The sequence below is a fragment of the Phascolarctos cinereus genome, unplaced genomic scaffold (assembly GCF_003287225.1).
Source record: "Phascolarctos cinereus isolate Bilbo 61053 unplaced genomic scaffold, phaCin_HiC Scaffold_9;HRSCAF=440, whole genome shotgun sequence".
NCBI classification, from domain to species: domain Eukaryota; kingdom Metazoa; phylum Chordata; class Mammalia; order Diprotodontia; family Phascolarctidae; genus Phascolarctos; species Phascolarctos cinereus.
The window spans coordinates 207,335,794-207,355,298 of record NW_027556402.1 but is presented as its reverse complement, the minus strand read 5'-3'; the positions used below and the strand labels follow the sequence as shown (position 1 = coordinate 207,355,298).

General features: G+C 39.3%; 1 protein-coding gene across 1 annotated transcript in view; it reads left to right on the top strand.

Annotated features, from left to right (window-relative positions):
• GTF2H1 (general transcription factor IIH subunit 1) overlaps positions 1–19,002 on the top strand; it is a 34,154-nt gene extending 15,152 nt beyond the window's left edge. Inside the window, 14 exon segments of the mRNA XM_021005310.2 lie at positions 3,098–3,290; positions 4,133–4,298; positions 5,325–5,418; positions 7,295–7,444; positions 7,552–7,631; positions 10,875–11,005; positions 11,118–11,202; positions 11,872–11,960; positions 12,352–12,410; positions 12,413–12,468; positions 13,382–13,472; positions 14,042–14,157; positions 16,360–16,452; positions 17,791–19,002. Of these exon segments, the coding sequence (XP_020860969.1) occupies positions 3,098–3,290; positions 4,133–4,298; positions 5,325–5,418; positions 7,295–7,444; positions 7,552–7,631; positions 10,875–11,005; positions 11,118–11,202; positions 11,872–11,960; positions 12,352–12,410; positions 12,413–12,468; positions 13,382–13,472; positions 14,042–14,157; positions 16,360–16,452; positions 17,791–17,877 (1,490 nt within the window). The 3' untranslated portion in view covers positions 17,878–19,002.
• The last annotated feature ends 503 nt before the right edge of the window (positions 19,003–19,505 follow it).

Sequence of the window (19,505 nt, the reverse complement as noted above, 5' to 3'; positions counted from 1 at the left end):
GTTGTCAGGGAAGAGAAGAATCAAGACGAAGGGGCATCACAGCAACCCATTGAGAGAGAGAGTAGTCAGTAGCTTCAAATGCCGCAGCTAGATTGAGGAGCAGGACTTGGGGGAAAAAAACATCAGCTCTCCAATTAAGGAATCATTGGTAACTTTGGAGAGAACAGTTTCATTGAATGGTAAAGTCACTCAAAGATTGAGGAGTGAGTGTAGACAACTTTTCAAGGAGCATGGTTCGGTACAGCAAGAAGCAGGTTATTAGGTCAGGCTGGGGAAGTTACATCTGTGCTAAATGAGTATGGCAGTCAATTAGGACGGAATAAAAAGATGGCTTCAATGCAGTGAGAGCCCCATTGAGGTTGGATAAAATGAGTATGTAATGTACCCAGTCTGCATGGGAGTTACTTCTTCCCGCTGTGTGAAAGTGACAAGGAGTGGGGGAGTGGGGAGCTCCTGGCAATACTAAGTCAAGTGGCTGAGAATGCCATGGAATCTGGGAAAGATAGGTCTCGGGCCAAAACGGTCCAGGACAAAGAGCATTTTGTTCACTGAAATGGAAATTATAGTGAGCATGGAGAGGGTGTGGGCAGTGACTGAGTAAGAGACGCATAGGCTGGATAGGACAGAGAAGGAAGAAGGGAAGAGAATGTGAGGTAGGAAGTTTGCTCCAAATGACTTATAATTGATGAATACAGGGATAGAGAGAGAAACGAGAGGAGTAGTAATGGTAGAGTAGAGTAATGGTAAATTGCAGTCTCCAGGTTTGGGCAGCTTCCAGAGAGACCTGGCTCATCCAAGTGGTGGGGACAGTCATGCCGCTGTTTCAACTCGTTTCTCATCCCTCACCCCCAACCCACTCCCATGGAGTATGGAGAGCTAGGTCAGGGAGAGAAGGGCCCTGGCCAGCCTAAATGAGTCAGGGTCACTGGTTATTAGGATTGTCCAGGAGCCCTGTGCCTTATCTCCACTGGGGCTGCCTGGAATGTATTTTCACAGAGAAAGAGTTTTATAAATAGTTTCTGTAGAACTCCTAATAGTACTATGCTTGGGCCACACTGTGGATTAAAGGGGCTTTTATAGGCTAGTCTGGGTAGCTAGCCACCATTTCCCTGGGAAATTGTTACAATTTACAAATAACGTTTTGGAGCTTCTTGTTTTATTAGCATTTCTGCAGCAGGAAGACCTAGCCTTGTAGTTTTGAAAAGTCTATACTTTTGGTATCAGTTATAGCATTGGTATTGTAGGACACACTCTTATCTTAGTCTGCTTTTCTACATATTAGCTACAGAGCATCAATCAGACAGTGAGCATGCTTAGTACGTGCCTGCTATGTACGTGCCAGGCTGACACTGTTAGGTGCTGAAATACAAAAACAAAATTGAAACAGCCCTGACCTCAAAGAGCTTAACAGCACTTACAAACAAAATAACTACCAGATAATTTGCATGGATAAGGATGCTAGCATCTGGGGAGACCTGGAAAATCCTCATGTATAAGGTGGCACTTAACCAGAATATCCAACATTATTGTAGTGCTTTCAGGTTTGTAAAGCACTTTACAAATATCATTATCCTCCATTTTACTTGAGTTGGGTTTTGAAGGAAATTAGGTTCTGAGAAGCCTAGGTGAAAAGGTAGTGTGTTCCAGGCAGAGGAGACAGCCAGTGCAAGAGATAAAGTTTCCTATGTGAGGAAGAGCAAGAGGCCCAGTCTGGCTGGACCAGTGGGTGTAGGAAGAGGAGTAAAGGTTATCAAGGGTGGTTCTGAAAGCCCTTCAAAGCCAAACACAGGAGTTTCTATTTGATCCTAAAAGCCTTTGGAGTTTGAGTAGTGGGCATGAAGTGGGCAGACCTGTGGACCTGTCCTGTTGGAAAATCATTTTGGCAGCACTCTGGAGTCAAGCGAGGAAAGACTAGAAGCAGTGATGCCGTAACTCTTGTGGTAGTCCAGGGGAGGCCTGAACTAAAATGAAAAGCAGTAACTTTTAGGGTCATGTTGGGTTGGAACAAGGAAGTCAGGATGGATCTGATTTCATCTATGTGGGGAATTCCTGTTCAGAAACTACGTAGAGCAGTACAGATCCAGTTTATCCCTAGCTTATAGTCTTGGAAGGTTACGTGGAATACTGAGAGTTAAGGGATGTGCTCGTAGTCATGTAGCAAGTATATGTTAGAGGTAGAATTTGAACCAAGGTATTTCTGACTCCAAGATTGGCCTTCCATCTACTGTGCAGCATGATATCCTGCCTCTCAGTGTTTTAGATAATGTTGTAAATTTCCACAGTGAAAAACAATTATTGTCACTTGATATAGAAGGGGGGATGTCTGTTTTAAATCAAAGTTATTGATTGTTTACATCATATCTGGGGTGTCCTTCAATTATATTTAGCAAAATAAATTTCACAAAAATTTTAAGAAGATGCCTTAACAATGAGTAGTCACTGTGGGTAGAGCCAGATTTGGGGTGTGCCAAAAATACCAACTGTCTAAAAGCCTTAAGTTAACTTAGATCTTCAGCTGAAGATAAGCAGAGCTTGTATATGTGAAAATGCCATTAGTGTATTGTAATGAAAAATAAAATCATTTAAATAAGGAAAATCCCTTCCAGTCTTGGTTTTATTCTAAAGAAGAGAAGTAGGAGGTTTTATGGGGAAGTCAAGAGGAGACCCATTCTCCAAGGCTATTATTTCTCTCTTAACATCAAAAAATCTAAACTTATGTAAATGTCGTGGTGAGTTTGGCTTTGTTAATGAAGTGTTTGTAAAGAAAATACTCTCATCATGATCTTTCTGATCTAGGGCTCATTGTAGCCTTGATTATAGAAGTTTTCCGAGGGAGCTGTTGTCCCTCAAGGACAGGAAGAAGCTTGGGATCCTGCATATCTGCACATGTTGAAGCAGTGGCTGCTCAGAAGCTGCCGGCTTGTGGGCCTGCTTTAAAGGCATCCTAAAGACTATCTTGTCATGTTCCCTGTCACCATAGGGAGCAGGGTGGCATGACCCCGAACTTGGGGAGAAATAGGTTTAGTCTACTGTCTTGAGGCCCTGCGGCTTAGCCACTTAATGAACACATGCTAATTAGCCTCATGTTTGTTTTTAGGCCAGAAAATCAGTCCAGAAGGAAAAGCTAAAATCCAGCTTCAGCTGGTCCTGCATGCAGGAGACACAACCAACTTCCATTTTTCCAATGAAAGCACAGCTGTAAAGGAGCGAGATGCTGTGAAAGACCTTCTTCAGCAGTTGCTACCCAAATTCAAGAGGAAAGCCAATAAAGAACTGGAAGAGAAAAACAGGTGAAGGGCAGGGAGAAGCAAGGGCACGGCCTTCAGTCTCTTCGTCTGTGCCTTGTTATTCCCACTTGGGCTGCCTTTGAGGTTGCCCACTGTAGTGATAATGTGTTTTACTAGTAAGAAGGCTTCTGATTTTTCAAATTGCTTTCATGTTTGTTTCCATTTAATCGGAACAATAGCCATAAGATAGGGATTATTGATGATGGAAGTGACACTAAGAGAAGTTAAGTAGTTTGACCGAAGTTATACAGCCTGTCACTGGCAGGGCTGAAATTGGAATTTGTGTCTCCTGATTCCTGGGGTCATGGTCTTTTCACTGAGGCATACCAGACTACCTATTTAAGAAACTGAAGGGGAGAAAGGGAGAGGATGAGTGCCCACTTTAGATATCAGGAGAAAATGTCAGCATGCTGTCTTCCAGAGACATAAAAACCACAGAAATGAGAGTGGGGGTTGGGAGAGATTGCCTCAGGATTTGTTTTTAAAATTTACTATAATTCTTCAGGCTGTCAATATACATGTCTACTCAGTGTTTTCATCAATGGTCAAAATTTTCCTGGGCAAAACAGTCACTGGAAAAACATGTGTGCTGAAAATTTCTCCCTCTCCCACCGTCCAAGGCAGTACTGCTCCATTATTACCATACCCACCTCCAGCCCAAATACACTCCCCTCTAAAACGCTTTCTACTTTGATTATTAAAGAAGAAATGAAAGGGTCCGTAGTGTTGACCTTTGGTATCAGTTCAGGATTATGTGTTTTGATGCTACTTGTTTTTGACACTTAAAGCTGAATGGTACATTACTCTAGAAAGTTCAATTTTTATTTAATACATTTTATCACCAGAATGCTGCAAGAAGATCCTGTTTTGTTTCAGCTTTATAAAGACCTGGTTGTGAGTCAGGTGATCAGTGCTGAGGAATTCTGGGCCAATCGTTTAAGCATGAATGCTGTGGATAGCCCTGCGGCATCCAATCACAAGCAGGATGTGGGCATTTCTGCAGCATTTCTGGTATGTGACCTGCTTTTATTTTCAGACTTGTAAAGAAAGAAAAGTTGCAAATTATGTGCCTGACAGTACATAGAAGTTTATAGTGTTTGTGCCAGATCTTCCACCAGAGCTTTGGTTATTTTCTGGCAAGAATAAAATGTTATATTGAATTTAAAATTCTCTATCTGTGTTCTCAATCTGTTAAAATAACATTACATATTAAACATGTCTATTTTGACTTGTGTTTTTGCCATTTGTGCTTTCTTGTCCTTTAGACCAACTTGGAGTAGTTACCCTAGTGCTCAACTTGTTGATTATTCTAGTTCTGAGGCTATCTGAGCTTTAAACAAAGCAGCCTATATTCAATATTGGCCTGTTAACTAGTCCTTGTTTCCCCTTTGTTTTAATTTATGGCTTCATCTGTTCTTAGAATTCTGCTTTCTGGTGCATTTTTGTAATCATCTAAGTTTAAAAATATATTATAAAATTAAGAGAAATACAGTATAGTAGATAGAGAGCTGATCTCAGAATCATCAAGACCTGCCTGGGTTAAAGGCTCACTTCTGACGCATACTGGTTTTACGATCCTGAAAAAGTCACTTGATCGCTCATTGCCCAGGCAACTACTTTAGACTGTGTAGGTGGCTGGTCCTCATTGGTAGAGGGAACTTATTCACCTGGGAGTTCCCTCTACCATAAAGTTAAGCAGTAACTGTTTATATCATTTTGAAAGTAGATGAAGTTCCCAGGACAGGATAAATGCTCAGCAATTGTCCACCTCTTGCCACCCTTGGAATTAAACATTTTGCTACACTGTGAAATTTCCTAGAAATAAAATTTTTCAGAGATTGGCTTTTGGTCATATGAAACCAGAGCTTTGGGGCCCTGACTTAGTAACAGAGACAAAGGCCAGGGAGGAGATAGACAGCAACCCAAATGGCTGAAAAGCCTGAAGTGTTGAGCCCTGCATCCAGTCTGTGGTTAACCCTCAAGTGTTATCCTTCTTGTGTCATTCCAAATGGCTTCTGTTTGTGTTCTTTCTCTCAGGCTGATGTCCGCCCCCAAACAGATGGCTGTAATGGTCTACGATATAACTTAACTTCTGATATCATTGAGTCCATATTTAGGACCTACCCAGCAGGTAAAAAGTTACTATTCCAACATACTGTGCACATGGGCGTGTGTCTGTGTGTGTCTGTGTGTCTGTGTGTGTGTGATGCACTGCATCCTTGAAAGACAGCTCCCGATTCTTGTTGTTACTTGGTTGGTTGAAGAGCCTTTCTTTTCATTTTTTTTGGAGTTTGTCTTTTCATAGCTAAATTTATTTCATTAGATTAGGTTTCTCTGAAAGATTAAGAACATTTTTATTTCTAGATTCACAGAGTGAACCACATAATCCAAAGCATTTTCTTTCACTTAGAATTATATATTCACATTAATTTTATACTGCTTCATCATCTACCTAGCTTCATGTGCCTAGCTTCTCTGTAAAATCATTCACAGCCTCAGAGATAGGTAAGATTTTAGAGACTTCGAGGTACCACCTACCTGCCTTACTAGTTGTACTCAGTTTCCTTTATGGGATCACAATCCATGTCTTGCCACCTCTGTGGGGCTGTACCTAGATCTGTCCAGAATATTCTTTCTCTATTAATTCTTTCTTGGTGACTTCAAGTCCTGTGAGTTCAGCCAGCCTATCTAATCAAATGACACCTGAATATACATCCCCAGCCTTGATCTCCTATATGCCAGGTCTGTATCTCATCTGCCTCCTAGACTTACCCTCATGGGTATCCCATTGAAACTCATCACGTCCAAACAGTTCATCATCTTTCCCCAAACCCACCCCTCCACTTCCAATTTCTATCAAGGTCACTACTGGTCAAGTCACCAGGGCCCCAAACTCTAGAAAGCATTGTTTACACTCTTCCCGCCAACAATGACCAGTTAGCAGTTGCCAAGTCTGGTCAGTTCTGCCTCCACAAAATCTCTCGTGCATGTTCCTTTCTTTCCACAAGCACTGTAGTCAACCCAAATTCACCCACTTCCTGACCTCTCAGCAGGACTGTCACAATGGTCTTCTGATGGATCTCCCTCCTGCCTCACCTCTCAGACTAATATTCCTGTGGCATAGGCCCTTGACAAACCCTCCCTTTTCAAACCGATTGAACATTACTCTTTCTCACACAGTCTGTACTGTCATCAAACTCACATTCTCATTGTTTGCTGTACAGGATGTGTGTGTCCCATTTCCATATATAGGCCGTCTCCCATACCTGGAAGGCTTTCCTTCTGTTCCTCAACCTCCTAGAATTTCAGCTCCCTTCAAGACTTCTCCCTGATTCCCCTAGTAGTTAGTGATTCTCCCTCCTTCCCAAAAAATTACTTATTCTCATTTATATTTATTTATCTATATCTGGGTTATTTCTCTCACACACACACACACACACACACACACACACACACCCACCTTTAGCTCCCTAAGGGTAAAAACTATTGTTTTTGTTCTTGTTTCATCAGCACTTAGTACAGCATAGCACAGCATATATCAGTACTTAATATATGCTTGTTGAATTAAATTACCTTATGCACAGTTCCCCTGTACATTGTCTAAGATCATTGATCATACATCCTTTACTTAAACACCCAAAATGAAATGGGATGCCTTAAGAGGTGAATACAGTATCCCATTACGTTTTTGGACAATCATGATTAGAAAGCTATCTCTTACAGAGGGATGGTCTGCTTCCCTGCATTAGTCCTAATTCTCCCCCTTTGGAACTGCACCAAATAAGTAGTCCCTCTTCCATGTTGTGGCCCTTCATATATTTTAAGAACACTCATGTCCAACTTAAATCTATTATTCTTCAAGCTAATTACTCTTGGCCTTGTTTTGAATCTCTTTTGAGAGCTTAATAATGGAAATTTGTTTTAATTTGTTTTACTTTTAAGTGGTGTCTGGGTTCTCTATAGCTTTTTTTTGTTATACAGCTTATCTGTTCTGTGTTTCCCCACAGTAAAAATGAAATATGCAGAAAACGTTCCACATAACATGACAGAAAAAGAGTTCTGGACACGATTTTTTCAATCCCATTATTTTCATAGGGATCGGCTTAACACAGGGTCAAAAGATCTCTTTGCAGAATGTGCCAAAATGGATGAAAAGGGTGAGTGATTTTTGTTATCACTGTCAGCATTCTGATTTAGATTAAGGGTTGTTTATTTCTAAAATGATGTGAATTGGCACAACTTTAAGTTTTATTTGATTTTCTAGGTTTGAAAACAATGGTATCACTAGGAGTGAAAAACCCACTGCTAGATTTGACAGCACTGGAGGATAAATCATTAGATGAGGTAAGGAAAAATGGAAGGCTTTTATTAGGAAAGAACAGAATCCCACGTACACAGTTTTGAAGCCATCTAAGGCAGGCATTCTTAACCATGGAGTCCATAGATCAATGTCAGGGGGCCTAAACTTGAATGGAGTTAAATCTTTAATTTCTACTAACTACTGACTGAAATTTAGCATCTCTTTCAGTTATGAATATAGGCAACAAACCACAGTAATATTAGGTTTCATCACACTAACCAAGGGATCTGTAAGACAAAAAATATTAAGAATTCTGAAGAATAATTTGGAATTATGACCAAAGGCATAATTTTACATATATTGGTGGGTGTGGGTGTGTATGGCCAAAGGGCTATAAAACTGTGCATACCCTTTTACCCTCAGGTATCTTTCCCCAATGAGATCAAAGGAAAAGGACTTATATATACAAAAATATTTAAATCAACTCTTTTTATGGTGGAAAGAATTTGAGGGGATGCCTATCAGTTAAACAAGTTGTGGTATATGCTTGTGTTGGAATGCTTTTGTGCTATAAGAAATGTTTGAGGGGGGAGGTCAGAAAAACCTGGAAAGACTACATGAAGTGATGCAAAATGAAGTGAGCAGAACCAGGAGGACGTTGTACACAGTAACAGTAGTACTGTAACAGTTACCAACTGCAAACGACTTAGCAGTTCTGATCAATACAGTGAGCCAAGACAGTTCCAAAGGACTCATGATGAAAAATACTGTCCACCTCCAGAGAGAGAACTGATGAACTCTGAGTGCAAACTGAAATACAATTTTTTTACTTTATTTTTCTTAATTTTTTTTGGTTTGTTTTTTGCAACATGGCTAATACAGAACTATGTTTTGCATGATTTCACACATATAATTGATATATTGCTTACTTTCTCAGTAGGAGAGAATTTGGACCTAAAAATGGGGAGGGGATGAGGAATGTTAAAAATAAAAAAGGTTAAGAACCAATGATCTCGGGTATCACTAAATCTAGTGACAAAATGGTATGTGCTTTCTACCGCATAATTTTCAATTCAGTTTAACAAACATTTCCTAGATGCCCTGTTTTTACAGTGAGCTGTGTTTCATTCTAAAGAAGACAGAATGATGGATGGCATAATTTCTACTAGTCAGTAATATGACATGCTCAGAAATAAATATTGAATTACAATACATGAGTAGTATAGAGTGCTATGGTGCTACACAGAAGGGGAAGGAAGGATCACTTCTGGCTTGGGGGGGTAGAATTGAGGGAGAACATAAAACAAATAAGGCACTGAGAAATATCTTTAATTCAAATGTTGTATAACTTCATTAATGTGAAATTATTCCCTCCATCATTCAGCAGACAATTTATACAAATTGCTGTGGCCAGAAAGATCAAATAAAATTTCTGACCTGGTGACCAACTTTCTGTTGGTGGGCCCCTACAGGTGTATTCAGACTAGTTCCCAGATGACAAACAGAAGCCAACAGCAAGCTTTAAGGAGTCATGAAAGTGAACAGGCCTTATTGTTTCACAAGGGTAACCTGTGATGAGGAATGTCTACAGTGGCTATCTCCTTGTATACTTTGTTATGGTTTTTGTGAGGTGTAATCAGCAATGTCCTAATTAATTTCCATCAATTTGTTCTCTTCTATTATTTGAAACTCCTATTTCCTGTAAAGTGTAAAATGGTGTTCTGTGGTACATTTAGGTCATCCCTCTAATCTAATTCTGCGGTTCTTACAGTAGAAGCAGTTGACGTAAAGCAAATCTCTCTATACTTGTGATTAGCTGATACCACTTGTGGCATGAGACTAGGCAAAGTATAAACTCTGATGTGATAGTGTATGTGGGAAAATATTTCTTACCTAATATCTAATGTGCAGTGTTACAAACTAGATTTGACATTATTCTTAAGGGGTGGAAATAAATTGGAAAAATGTCTGTTTTGCTAACAGTGAATAATTCTGATTAATTTAAATTTGTTAAATTTAAATTTAATTTAGATTTTTGTTGATGCCTAATTTTAAAATAGGAATTCTATCATGATTTCCTTGATATTTAAAATATGTGCTACATACATCACTATTTGTATGTTTTAATACCTCAGTGGATCTGTGGTAATGTGAGAACTTGGTCTCTTGCTGTAGATCACAATAACTCAGATTCTTTTCCATATTTTTCTGTAAGTCCTGGACAGAACATTCACTCAACACTAAAGCAATAGTTCCTAACTTGATGGGCAGTGGGGAGGGAGTCCACAGATTTCCCTAGAGGCCTGGGAAGTTATTACAAGGTATATGTGAATCCCATGGTGGGGATAACAGGTATGAGGATTCATTGCTTCAAACAGACATCCACTCTCTGTTACTCTTTTTTCATATATATGAATATGTGTGTGTGTGTATGTATGTATATATGTATATATCACTATAACTACTGATTTCTCTTCTAAGGTCTGAAGGAGGGGCAATAAGAGGGACCAGACGTATGATTCCATTAATATAGAGAATTTAAAGAAATTAAAGAATCCGTGTGTTGCTGTTCTTCTGCTCTTAGTCTTAGAGAATGGCCTCTGCCACTCAGAGATGATGACTTGTCTGGGGTCATTTTGTATGAATGAATCCAGTTTTTTCTGGCTCCCAGGCCAGCTTTCTATCCATTATGCCATACTCCCCTTCTACTGAATTAACAACTTTGTTTAATGCATTAGTCATATTCATTAATCTTTTCAGTTAATGCATACTACTGATATAGCTGTTATCATTGGAGGAAGGGTGATCTATAAATTTTTAGATATTAAAAGGGACCCTGATCCTCAAAAAGTTTGTGAGGGGCCTTTCCTCTAGGTCTTTGGTGGAAGGTGGCGGGAGGAGTGGGCAGTGTTTCTATTGTTGGGGTTTGTTTTGTTTTTAAATATTTCGTGGGTAACAATGTAGCACTTGGTCTCTTATCCCTCATTCTCCCTGTTTCCAGCCAACCTCTCTTTCTGGTCCTAATGTTTAATTTCCTTGATGTCTTTTATTCCATGCTTTAAGTGCAAATCTTCATAGGTAATATGCTGAACACTTTTATTACCTAGGAATTTAGTAATTATTTGGGGGAGCAGGGGTTAAGCTTACTCAACAATGTTCTTTCAAAAACTGTGTATTTTCCCAAAGATTATCTATGATAGTTGATCAGGAGGAGCCTTATTTGGGAGTTTGGAGTAAAACCTTATTTTTAAATATTTAATATTACAACTTCATTTTGTTCTTTACAGGGCTATGGGGTTTCCCCTGTGCCATCTACTTCCAACTCTTCGAAGTCCATCAAGGAGAATAGCAATGCCGCGATCATCAAGAGATTTAACCATCATAGTGCTATGGTCCTGGCAGCAGGTCTCAGGAAACAGTTAAGTTTAATGCTTGCAGAAGAGTAGTAGTTGGAATCTTGAAGCTATTTCCATGTTTTCTCTCACTCTGTGCCTTAAAATATATATCTCTATCTTTTTTTCCCCTTTAAGTGAAGCACAAAATGATCACAACAATGAAAACAGCACAGATGGGAACTCTCGGGATTCAGACTTCTTTCAGCCACCAGTCAAAAGGGTAAGGGATGGAACTGTTACTTGGTGGCAGGTTCAGTCTTCCTTTGCTTTTATTCAGTACATTCTCCTTCCCTCCTTGATATTCGTAAAATTTGGAGCTGAAAGGGCCTAGTCCCACAACCTCATTTTATTGAAGAAGAAACTAAGAACCAGTGGGGGTTATCATCTGTACAGGGTCTCAGATCCTGGAGGAAACGTAAAGACAGAAAACAACGATTGGCTAATAAGCCTTGATCTTTGGTAGCTATAGGTAAAATTATAATTTTTTCCACAATAGCCAGGCAGAAATGAATTTGAGCAAATAAATACTTTATTGAGATAATACCCTTTGATGGAGGGCCTTGATGTCGTACTGGGGCATTCACATTTGGTTCTACAAATGTTAGCGAGTCATTGTAGTGCTGCTTCTTGAGCAGGAGGCGAAGGGGGTAACTGAACAAAATGGAACAAGAAAAAATGCTTTCAAAATGTCTTATTTAAGTCTTTTTTGAAATAGATTTAATGCTCTCTAATAATGTTATGAATCTTATCCTTCAGGTAGTGCTTTTTATTGGGTATATTTAAAGATAAGCGTGGAGAAAGATCGTACGAGGCTTCATTTCTCTTATTTACTTACATTATCTTAGGTGTCTATTACCAAATAATCTCATGTGTTTGTAAATAATTCCAGGTGAAGTTACAGGAATCCATTGAATATGAAGACTTGGGGAAAAATAATAGCATAAAAACAATTGCACTAAGCCTGAAGAAGTCAGATAGGTGAGTTCATTTTCGAGTGTGAGTTTTTATAAAACAGTTATGTGTGGAGTGATTCTACTCTGAATTCTTTCTAGAATGGCTTCCTTACTTTTACTGTTTTCAAATGGAGAATCTGTTTTTAGCAAAGATTCCCTTGTAAGATTTCACATCTTAGCTGAAGTGATTACAATTCAGGACCCATAATTTGCATGTTGTGATCTGAAGGTCCAGTGAATGAGTTCTCCATAAATTTGTTGCCTTCTTGAATATACTGTGGAAAATGGAATAATTTTACTGAAATGCCTCATATTTCTGAAACATCAGGAAGCCATACAGTGACTTCTGAGATGGTTGAAAGGCAAAAATTTCGAATTGATGTCTAATAACTTTTTCCTCCATCTTCAATCTTCAGATATTATCATGGCCCAACTCCAATTCAGTCCCTCCAATATGCAACAAGTCAAGATATTATCATTCTTTTCAAAGTATTAAGCAAGAGATGGAAACTTACACACCCAAACTAACTCAGGTAAGTAACTTCAGATGGTAACTCTTAACATTTTTTTCCCTATCTTAACTTACAAATACATCCGTCTTGGGATAGATTTTGAAGGAGCTTAAAATAGTAATTTCTGCTAAATTCATCATTTCCTTTGTTGTTCTTGGTTTTCGGAGAATCACAAGGTCCTAGAATGTGAAAACTAAAAGGGGTGTTAGAGGTTACCTAGTCCAAACCTTTTTTTTTTTTAACAGATGTGGGAATTGGTTAATGATATCAAGTGAAGAAAGAAGCAGTGTTATGGCTGCTCGTGTTACATGCATACATACATACATGCATGTGATCTTATTCAAAAAATTAGAGTGGAGATTTCCCAGAGAGGTAGTTATGCTCTAAATATAGATACCAACACACAGGGAGAATAATTTCAAGATTTTTATTTTAACTAATTGTCTTCATTTGCCGTGCTTTGAAATTTTAAATAAATTATTTGATTTCTTTGAATCAATGGCCCTTTTTAGCTGCCATCAACAGAACAGATTATTACATCTTGTTTGCTAACCTAGTGTCTTTCACTCACTGTTGCTCATTCTGCTTTACCGAAAGTGATATGTTATGTAATTGGGCAGAATAATTTCACTTGATCCTAAGAAAGGCCACATTTAAATAGCAGTGTTCTCCTTGGTCTCTTTTAAGCCCTTCGTGACCACCCTGGTATTTCAGGCATTCTCTGTCTGGTCTTAAGGTGAGGAGTTGGTGCTCATCGTTGAATAGTGGAAAGAAAAACATGATGCCTCTCAAATAGTGGGCCTTGAGATGGATGAGTCAGTCTTGGCTGCTCTTTCCTGTTCTTCTGAATCGAAATGTTTTACTTTTATTTTTACATTTTATCAAATCTGTAGTAATTAAAGATTCTAAAGGAGTTTTGTTTCTTGTTCTCCAGGTTCTTTCAAGTGGTGCTGCAAGTAGTACCATCACAGCCCTATCACCTGGAGGAGCACTTATGCAGGGAGGACCGCAGCAAGCCATAAACCGTATGTGTGTCACAGGTTCAGCTAGCATCACTTGGGTAAAAAGAATGTAGGGGGGAAAACATGTACTTTATTTTTTTTTCTTGTTTTTGTTTTTAATATGATTATGTTGATTGGTTTTTTTAGCTTTTGTTTAGTATTTTATTTTTCCCCAGTTACATGTGAAGACAATTTTTAACATTAGTTTTTAAAATTTTGAGTTCCAAAACATGTGCTTTATAAAAGCTAAGGCTTTTGTTCATTCATGTGCAAGTAAGCTTTGTATTTATAAACTCATAATGTTATAAGTGTTGTAACACTGATTTTTTTTTACCTGGCCCAATTGTAAGCTTATTAAGATGGAAGGAAACAAGTCAGGTTAACATGAAAACTTACACTTACTTATTTATAAGTAAATATACAAAAATCATCATCTGGTCTCCCAGAGAGAATTTTAAGCTCTAAGGATCTGTTAAGATCTCAGGGGAATAATTCCACATTGTATTAGAGAGCAAAGTGGTCAGTCTTGTGGATTCTGTATATGGAGCAGACAGGGGACTTGGATTTCAAAAGGCCTTTCTTTCTTCATGCAGAGATGGTGCCAAATGACATTCAGTCGGAACTCAAACACTTATATGTGGCCGTGGGGGAGCTGCTGAGGCACTTCTGGTCCTGTTTTCCAGTTAACACACCATTCCTAGAAGAAAAGGTGAGGACAGAGGAATCTTAGTCAGCTTTGACTGCTCATGTGCTGTGGCTCAGGAAGCAGTGATTCTGGACCAGAAATACATTCTTAAGGGGATGAGTTTGAGCTTTAACCTTAATTCAAGTTTGCTGCTTCTGAGCCCCTATTCCGTTTAAGGCATGTTGATCAAGGAGCCAAAATCCTATCAGTGCAATTATTTAAATCCCGGGGGATACCTGTAACCACAAACATCAGTCAATTAGAACAATAGGGTAACTTGGTGTTAAAGACACAGTGACTGAGTTCACCAAATATTACCTTCAGGCTACTTTGGGGAAGAGAAAATGAATCTCTAGAGGAAGAGGGGCACCAGGAAGCAGTTCCCCCAAAGCTCCGTTACTTCAGTTCAATTTAGGAAGCGTTTATTAAGCATCTGTTAGTGTGTCCAAGTTTCTGGGTGGGTACAAAGCATAGCACACTCTTGGCCTCCTCTCTTATGGAGCTGGCTTAGAGTAGTAAAAGAGGAGAGAAAGCATGTGGTTCCAACAAGCAGAGGAGAGGATCCAGCAGTTAGGAAGCGAGCATTAGTTACGTAAAGCCTCACAGGTCATCATAGTTCTTTGTAAGACCATTGCTCAAAAGACAGGTGCTATCAGCTTCTGTTGGCATTCAAACTAGGCAGGAATCTGCATTGATAGGCACTGCAGATACAGAGACAAAACTGGTGCCATATTGCATAAGTAAATGTGAAAGAAATGTGAAGGCAGTAGTACCTGGAGGAGGGGTTAGGAAGCCTCCTGGAAGAAAGAGACGCAATCTGAACAGAGCTTTGGACAAAGCTAGTAATTCTACAAGGTGGGAGTGGAGGGGGCTACTCCAGGCATTGGCACATAGAATGTTGGCTACGGCAATCAGTGAGTCTGGTTTGTAGCTTAGTGTTCAAAGGAGCACAGTGTGCAGTAAAACCTGGTAAAGTATTAAGGTGAAACCAGATTGTGAAGGGCTTTAATGCGAAGCAATCAGTGGTACCTTACTAAGTAGAAGAGCTCCCCCAGCCCTGTGCTTTAGGAATATCTATCAGCTGTAGGCAACTTGTATGCACAGGGGATTAGAGACAGGAAAATCAATTATCCAAAAACAGCTGAACCACGTGGGATGCATGATTTACCAGCAGTTCGCTGGGAGGTATCAGATGGGAAAGAGAAGACTGGAGATCTCACTGTTGGGGTTTATGAAGAGCAACAACAATTCTGAGGCAACCAGCGCAGAATGCACTCTAGGTGTGTTTGTGTCACTAATGAGTAACAAAGATTTGCACAAAGTGCGGGCCGGTGTCCTTCCTAGACAGGGTGGCAGAAGGGCTAGAGGGATTCAGCTTAGCAGGAAAATGAAATGTTTGAAAAAATAGGGAAAGTATTTCAAGTATTAAATGGCATAAGTGCTTAGCGCAGTGCCTGGTACAAAGTAAGCGCTATAGAAATGTTAGCTATTGTTAATAATAATACTTTTTGAGAACCTGGATTGGGGGCGTCATTACCAATTTGGAGATTGGAGAAAGCTTGTTGGAGTGGGGATAGTATTTGAATTGACCTATACGATGGAAAACAGTGTATGTGGAGTCAAATCTCTGAAGGCAAATCAGAGAATTTTCCAACTAAAGAAAATTCAGCATGTGACTATACTGTAGAATATTTTATAGTGGTTTGTGTTGGGGTTTTTTGTTTGGTTTGGTTTTTGTATTTGGTTAGGGGCTAGTTTTGACTCAGACATTTTATCAATATAGAAAATTCCCAGTATAGAAGCTGCATCATCTGCAGTGTATGGTCTTAGAGTATCTTGGGCACTGAAAAGCTAAATCATTTGCCTGTGGTCAGTTCTGTTATTTATGTGGGTTCTATTTTTTGGTAAAACAAAGTTCTTCCTTTGTTCAGTGAGCATTTTACCACTAGGTGCCTACTCTGTGCCAGACATTGAAGTGGGAAAAGTGTGAAAGGAAGCAAGCCCTGCCTGCAAGGAGATTACATTCTGTTGGGGGAGACAGCATGTACACCTAAAGGCAAAATAGACCAAGTCAGTAGGAGGTCATTTCAGTTGTGGGGAGGAGCATGCTGTTGTAGTCGCATAGCTAGTGTGTGTGCAAGTGAGGCTCAAGCCAGATCTTTTCTGATTGAAAGGACAACTACATGCAGCACTGCCTCTCATTATGTGTTTACTCCTATTTTTCAGGTAGTGAGGATGAAGAGTAATTTGGAACGATTCCAAGCTACTAAGCTCTGCCCATTCCAAGAAAAAATTCGGAGACAGTATTTAAGCACAAATGTAAGAAAACAGCTGATTTTAGCATCATATTCTATATGCAGTAAAATACTGAGATTGTATTTGATTTTGTAGTAACGAGTAGATATTCTGGTTTCTTTTTCAGTTAGCCAAGATCATTTATCATGCTACATGTAAACATAATGGGTTAAGGAGTATAGATAGTAAAGTTTTCTTTAAACTGTTGCCCCAATAGACAAATGAATGACCTAAGCCTCTGAGCAGGGTAAGACTGTGTAAATAGAGTTCCTCACAAGTGAGACTTCAGAAGATAACACATCTCTCTACAGACAAATGATTTCTTATGCTAACAGCAAATACCAAAATTTTCATTCAAAAAAGGAGTAATTTTCATTCATTTTAATCTGATGTTATCCTGTGTCTCTTCAAACCTCCATAAATATGCTGCTGCTTAATCAGAAAAGTTTCTGACCCTATAAAAGCATACGATATAAGAGAACTACTTCTTAATTTTTCTTAAGAGCAGCAATTTTAAAAGTGGAAAACCAGTGGCTTCCAGATTTGACTGAAATAAATCCCATCACTGAGTGGTAGGCATCAGAAGCCAAACATGGTTTCTCTTGTCAGGCAAGTCCCTTTGCTTGCATTTGGTGTGGAGCCAGTCATTAACATACTGGAAGATTATCACCCTTTCCCACAAATATATCTATATCTATATCTATATATATCTCTATATATATAGAGAGAGAGAGAGATATATAGATATAGATATAGATATTTATATAGATATAGATATTTATATAGATATAGATATATATTTATATGGAGATATATATATTTATATAGATATATATATATCTCACACACACACACAGAGTTTGTGGCTAACTCTCAGGACCGTAGTGTCGTATGACCTCCCCAAGGTAATTAAACCAAGCCTTGAGGAACCCCTGAAAGTCATTGAGTTTCTAAAGATACTCTTTCTCAAGAATTCTGATAGAGTTGGGTCAAGTAATTCATAGATTTACCCATCAGAGGTCAGCCCAGAACCAGAGCAGTCACAGCACCCCTCCGACAAAAGCAGCTGAGAACTCCAAGATCCTGACCCACAGTTCTCTTCTGCAGTTCTAGAATCGCCCCCACCTAGGCACTAACACATGCACTCTGCTGCATCAATCCCGTCATCTTCCTTGGCTGTGTTGACCCTATGTGTAGTGACCCCTTGTGCTTGTATGTGGCTTTCCTATCTCACAGTCGGAGCACTTGGCGGTACATTGTATCATTCACCGGTAAAGGGTAACGATGAGCTTGGGTCATGGTATGTCAGCAGAAACTTGGCAGCCTTCTCTGGAGTTGTCAAAGTCTTTGGCTGTTTTTCAGTTGGTAAGTCACATAGAAGAGATGCTGCAGACGGCCTACAATAAACTTCACACGTGGCAGTCCCGGCGCCTGCTGAAGAAGACGTGAAGGAGCCCCGGGCATTGGAGGCTTTGGTCCCTGGGATGCTCTCTGCAGCAGTTGTGGGAACACACCCTGAGCAGCTCACGCATCCCCCAGACGATGCTGCAGGGACGCCTGCAGCCACTGGACTTGGGAGCTGACGCTATTGAACTTGCACATTCTGGAGTGAAAGGAGCTGTGGTTAAACTTGAAAACTGGGAGGTAAATTAAGGCAGAACCAAAACGAGCTGAATTGCAAAAAATATATATATTTTAAAAAGACACTGTTTACTGCAGTTACTCAGGAACTGCTTTTGATTTGCATTAAGAGCTGCTTTCAGAAATAAAAAGTAACTTTAAAAAGGGTGAATTGATGAAATCTGAAAAAAAATTTTTTTTTGTCTAACCTTTTGTTTTTTAAGTATATGGCACAGGGTAGAAATTAAGTGTTGGTTTTTTTCCTCCACTGGATCCTCACGTTTTACTGGATTCTGTTTGTACTTTACTGAAACAGGTTGAAAAAGGAGTATTTTAAATAAAGCAGAGAGAAGCTGTCGCTCTAACCATCAGGAGACAGTTGTGGTCAGAGGCATCTTCTGCTCTGTGTTTCCTACGGAAATGAGAAGCAATAGAATTGCACTGAGCGCTTATTTGTGGTTTGGGGTCCTGGAATGACACAAGGGGAACAGTTTTGCAGAAAGTCTTGAATTTTTTATGCAAAATTTTTTCAAGAGACAATGGAGCTGCATGTTTTTGTTTGAGTGCACATATGCACTGCTGAGATTTTTTTAAGATGGCATGTGCTTTGAGGAAACTGCTTTTTTAAGAGTTTAAAGATCTTACAAGTGAAGAGAACTATAAGAATCATTTACTTATTTTCACCTCTTTTAAGAGAAATAAAAAGTGTTTCTCAAGTCTGTTTATCTCCAGTCTCTACCTGACTGTTAAACTATTTTTGGCGAATCGATAATCATTGCATAGAGTGGAAAGCGTGTGAATGCAAAAAAAAAGTTAGATATGATATTGTATCTGGAATCTGTGCCATATTTTGTTCCTAATAGGATCAACTCACTGTTTATCTAAGACTTAGCTGTCTTGTATTAAAAATTATACAAAAAAAGTAAACCCGTTTTATACATACTGTTTAACTGACACATTCTGTGTTTTTTCACTATGTCTGGTTGTTCATATCTGGTCGTGCGGTGGGTTGGGCAGCTTGTGATTTTGAATTTGAAGCATGTGTCACATTGCAATGTCATACTCTGGGCGCAAGTGGAAAACTTGAACAGGGCAATTAGGAAAGGTCATCAGAACGTCTAAAGGACAATCATTGTTAGACCTCTAGGGGATTGCAATTTTCTTTAAAGTACATAGGCCTCAACGAAGGGTATCCCTGAATTTCACAGTCAGCAAGGCTAATTTTGGTCCTTTGGAATATGACCATTGGCACTCACCAGCAGAGGAGAGGTACCCATTTTGAACAAGGCAGTTACATTGACAGAGAATGGGGTCCTTTATTACCAGGCACAAGAACATCGAATGATCCAGAACTCTTTTTCTTCAACCCAGGGTTGCCTTCATGCCACTCTCAAGCTGCCTGAGGTTGCTTTGTGTTCTAAGACAAAGACAAAATGAAAAATAGACTCTGCCCTTAA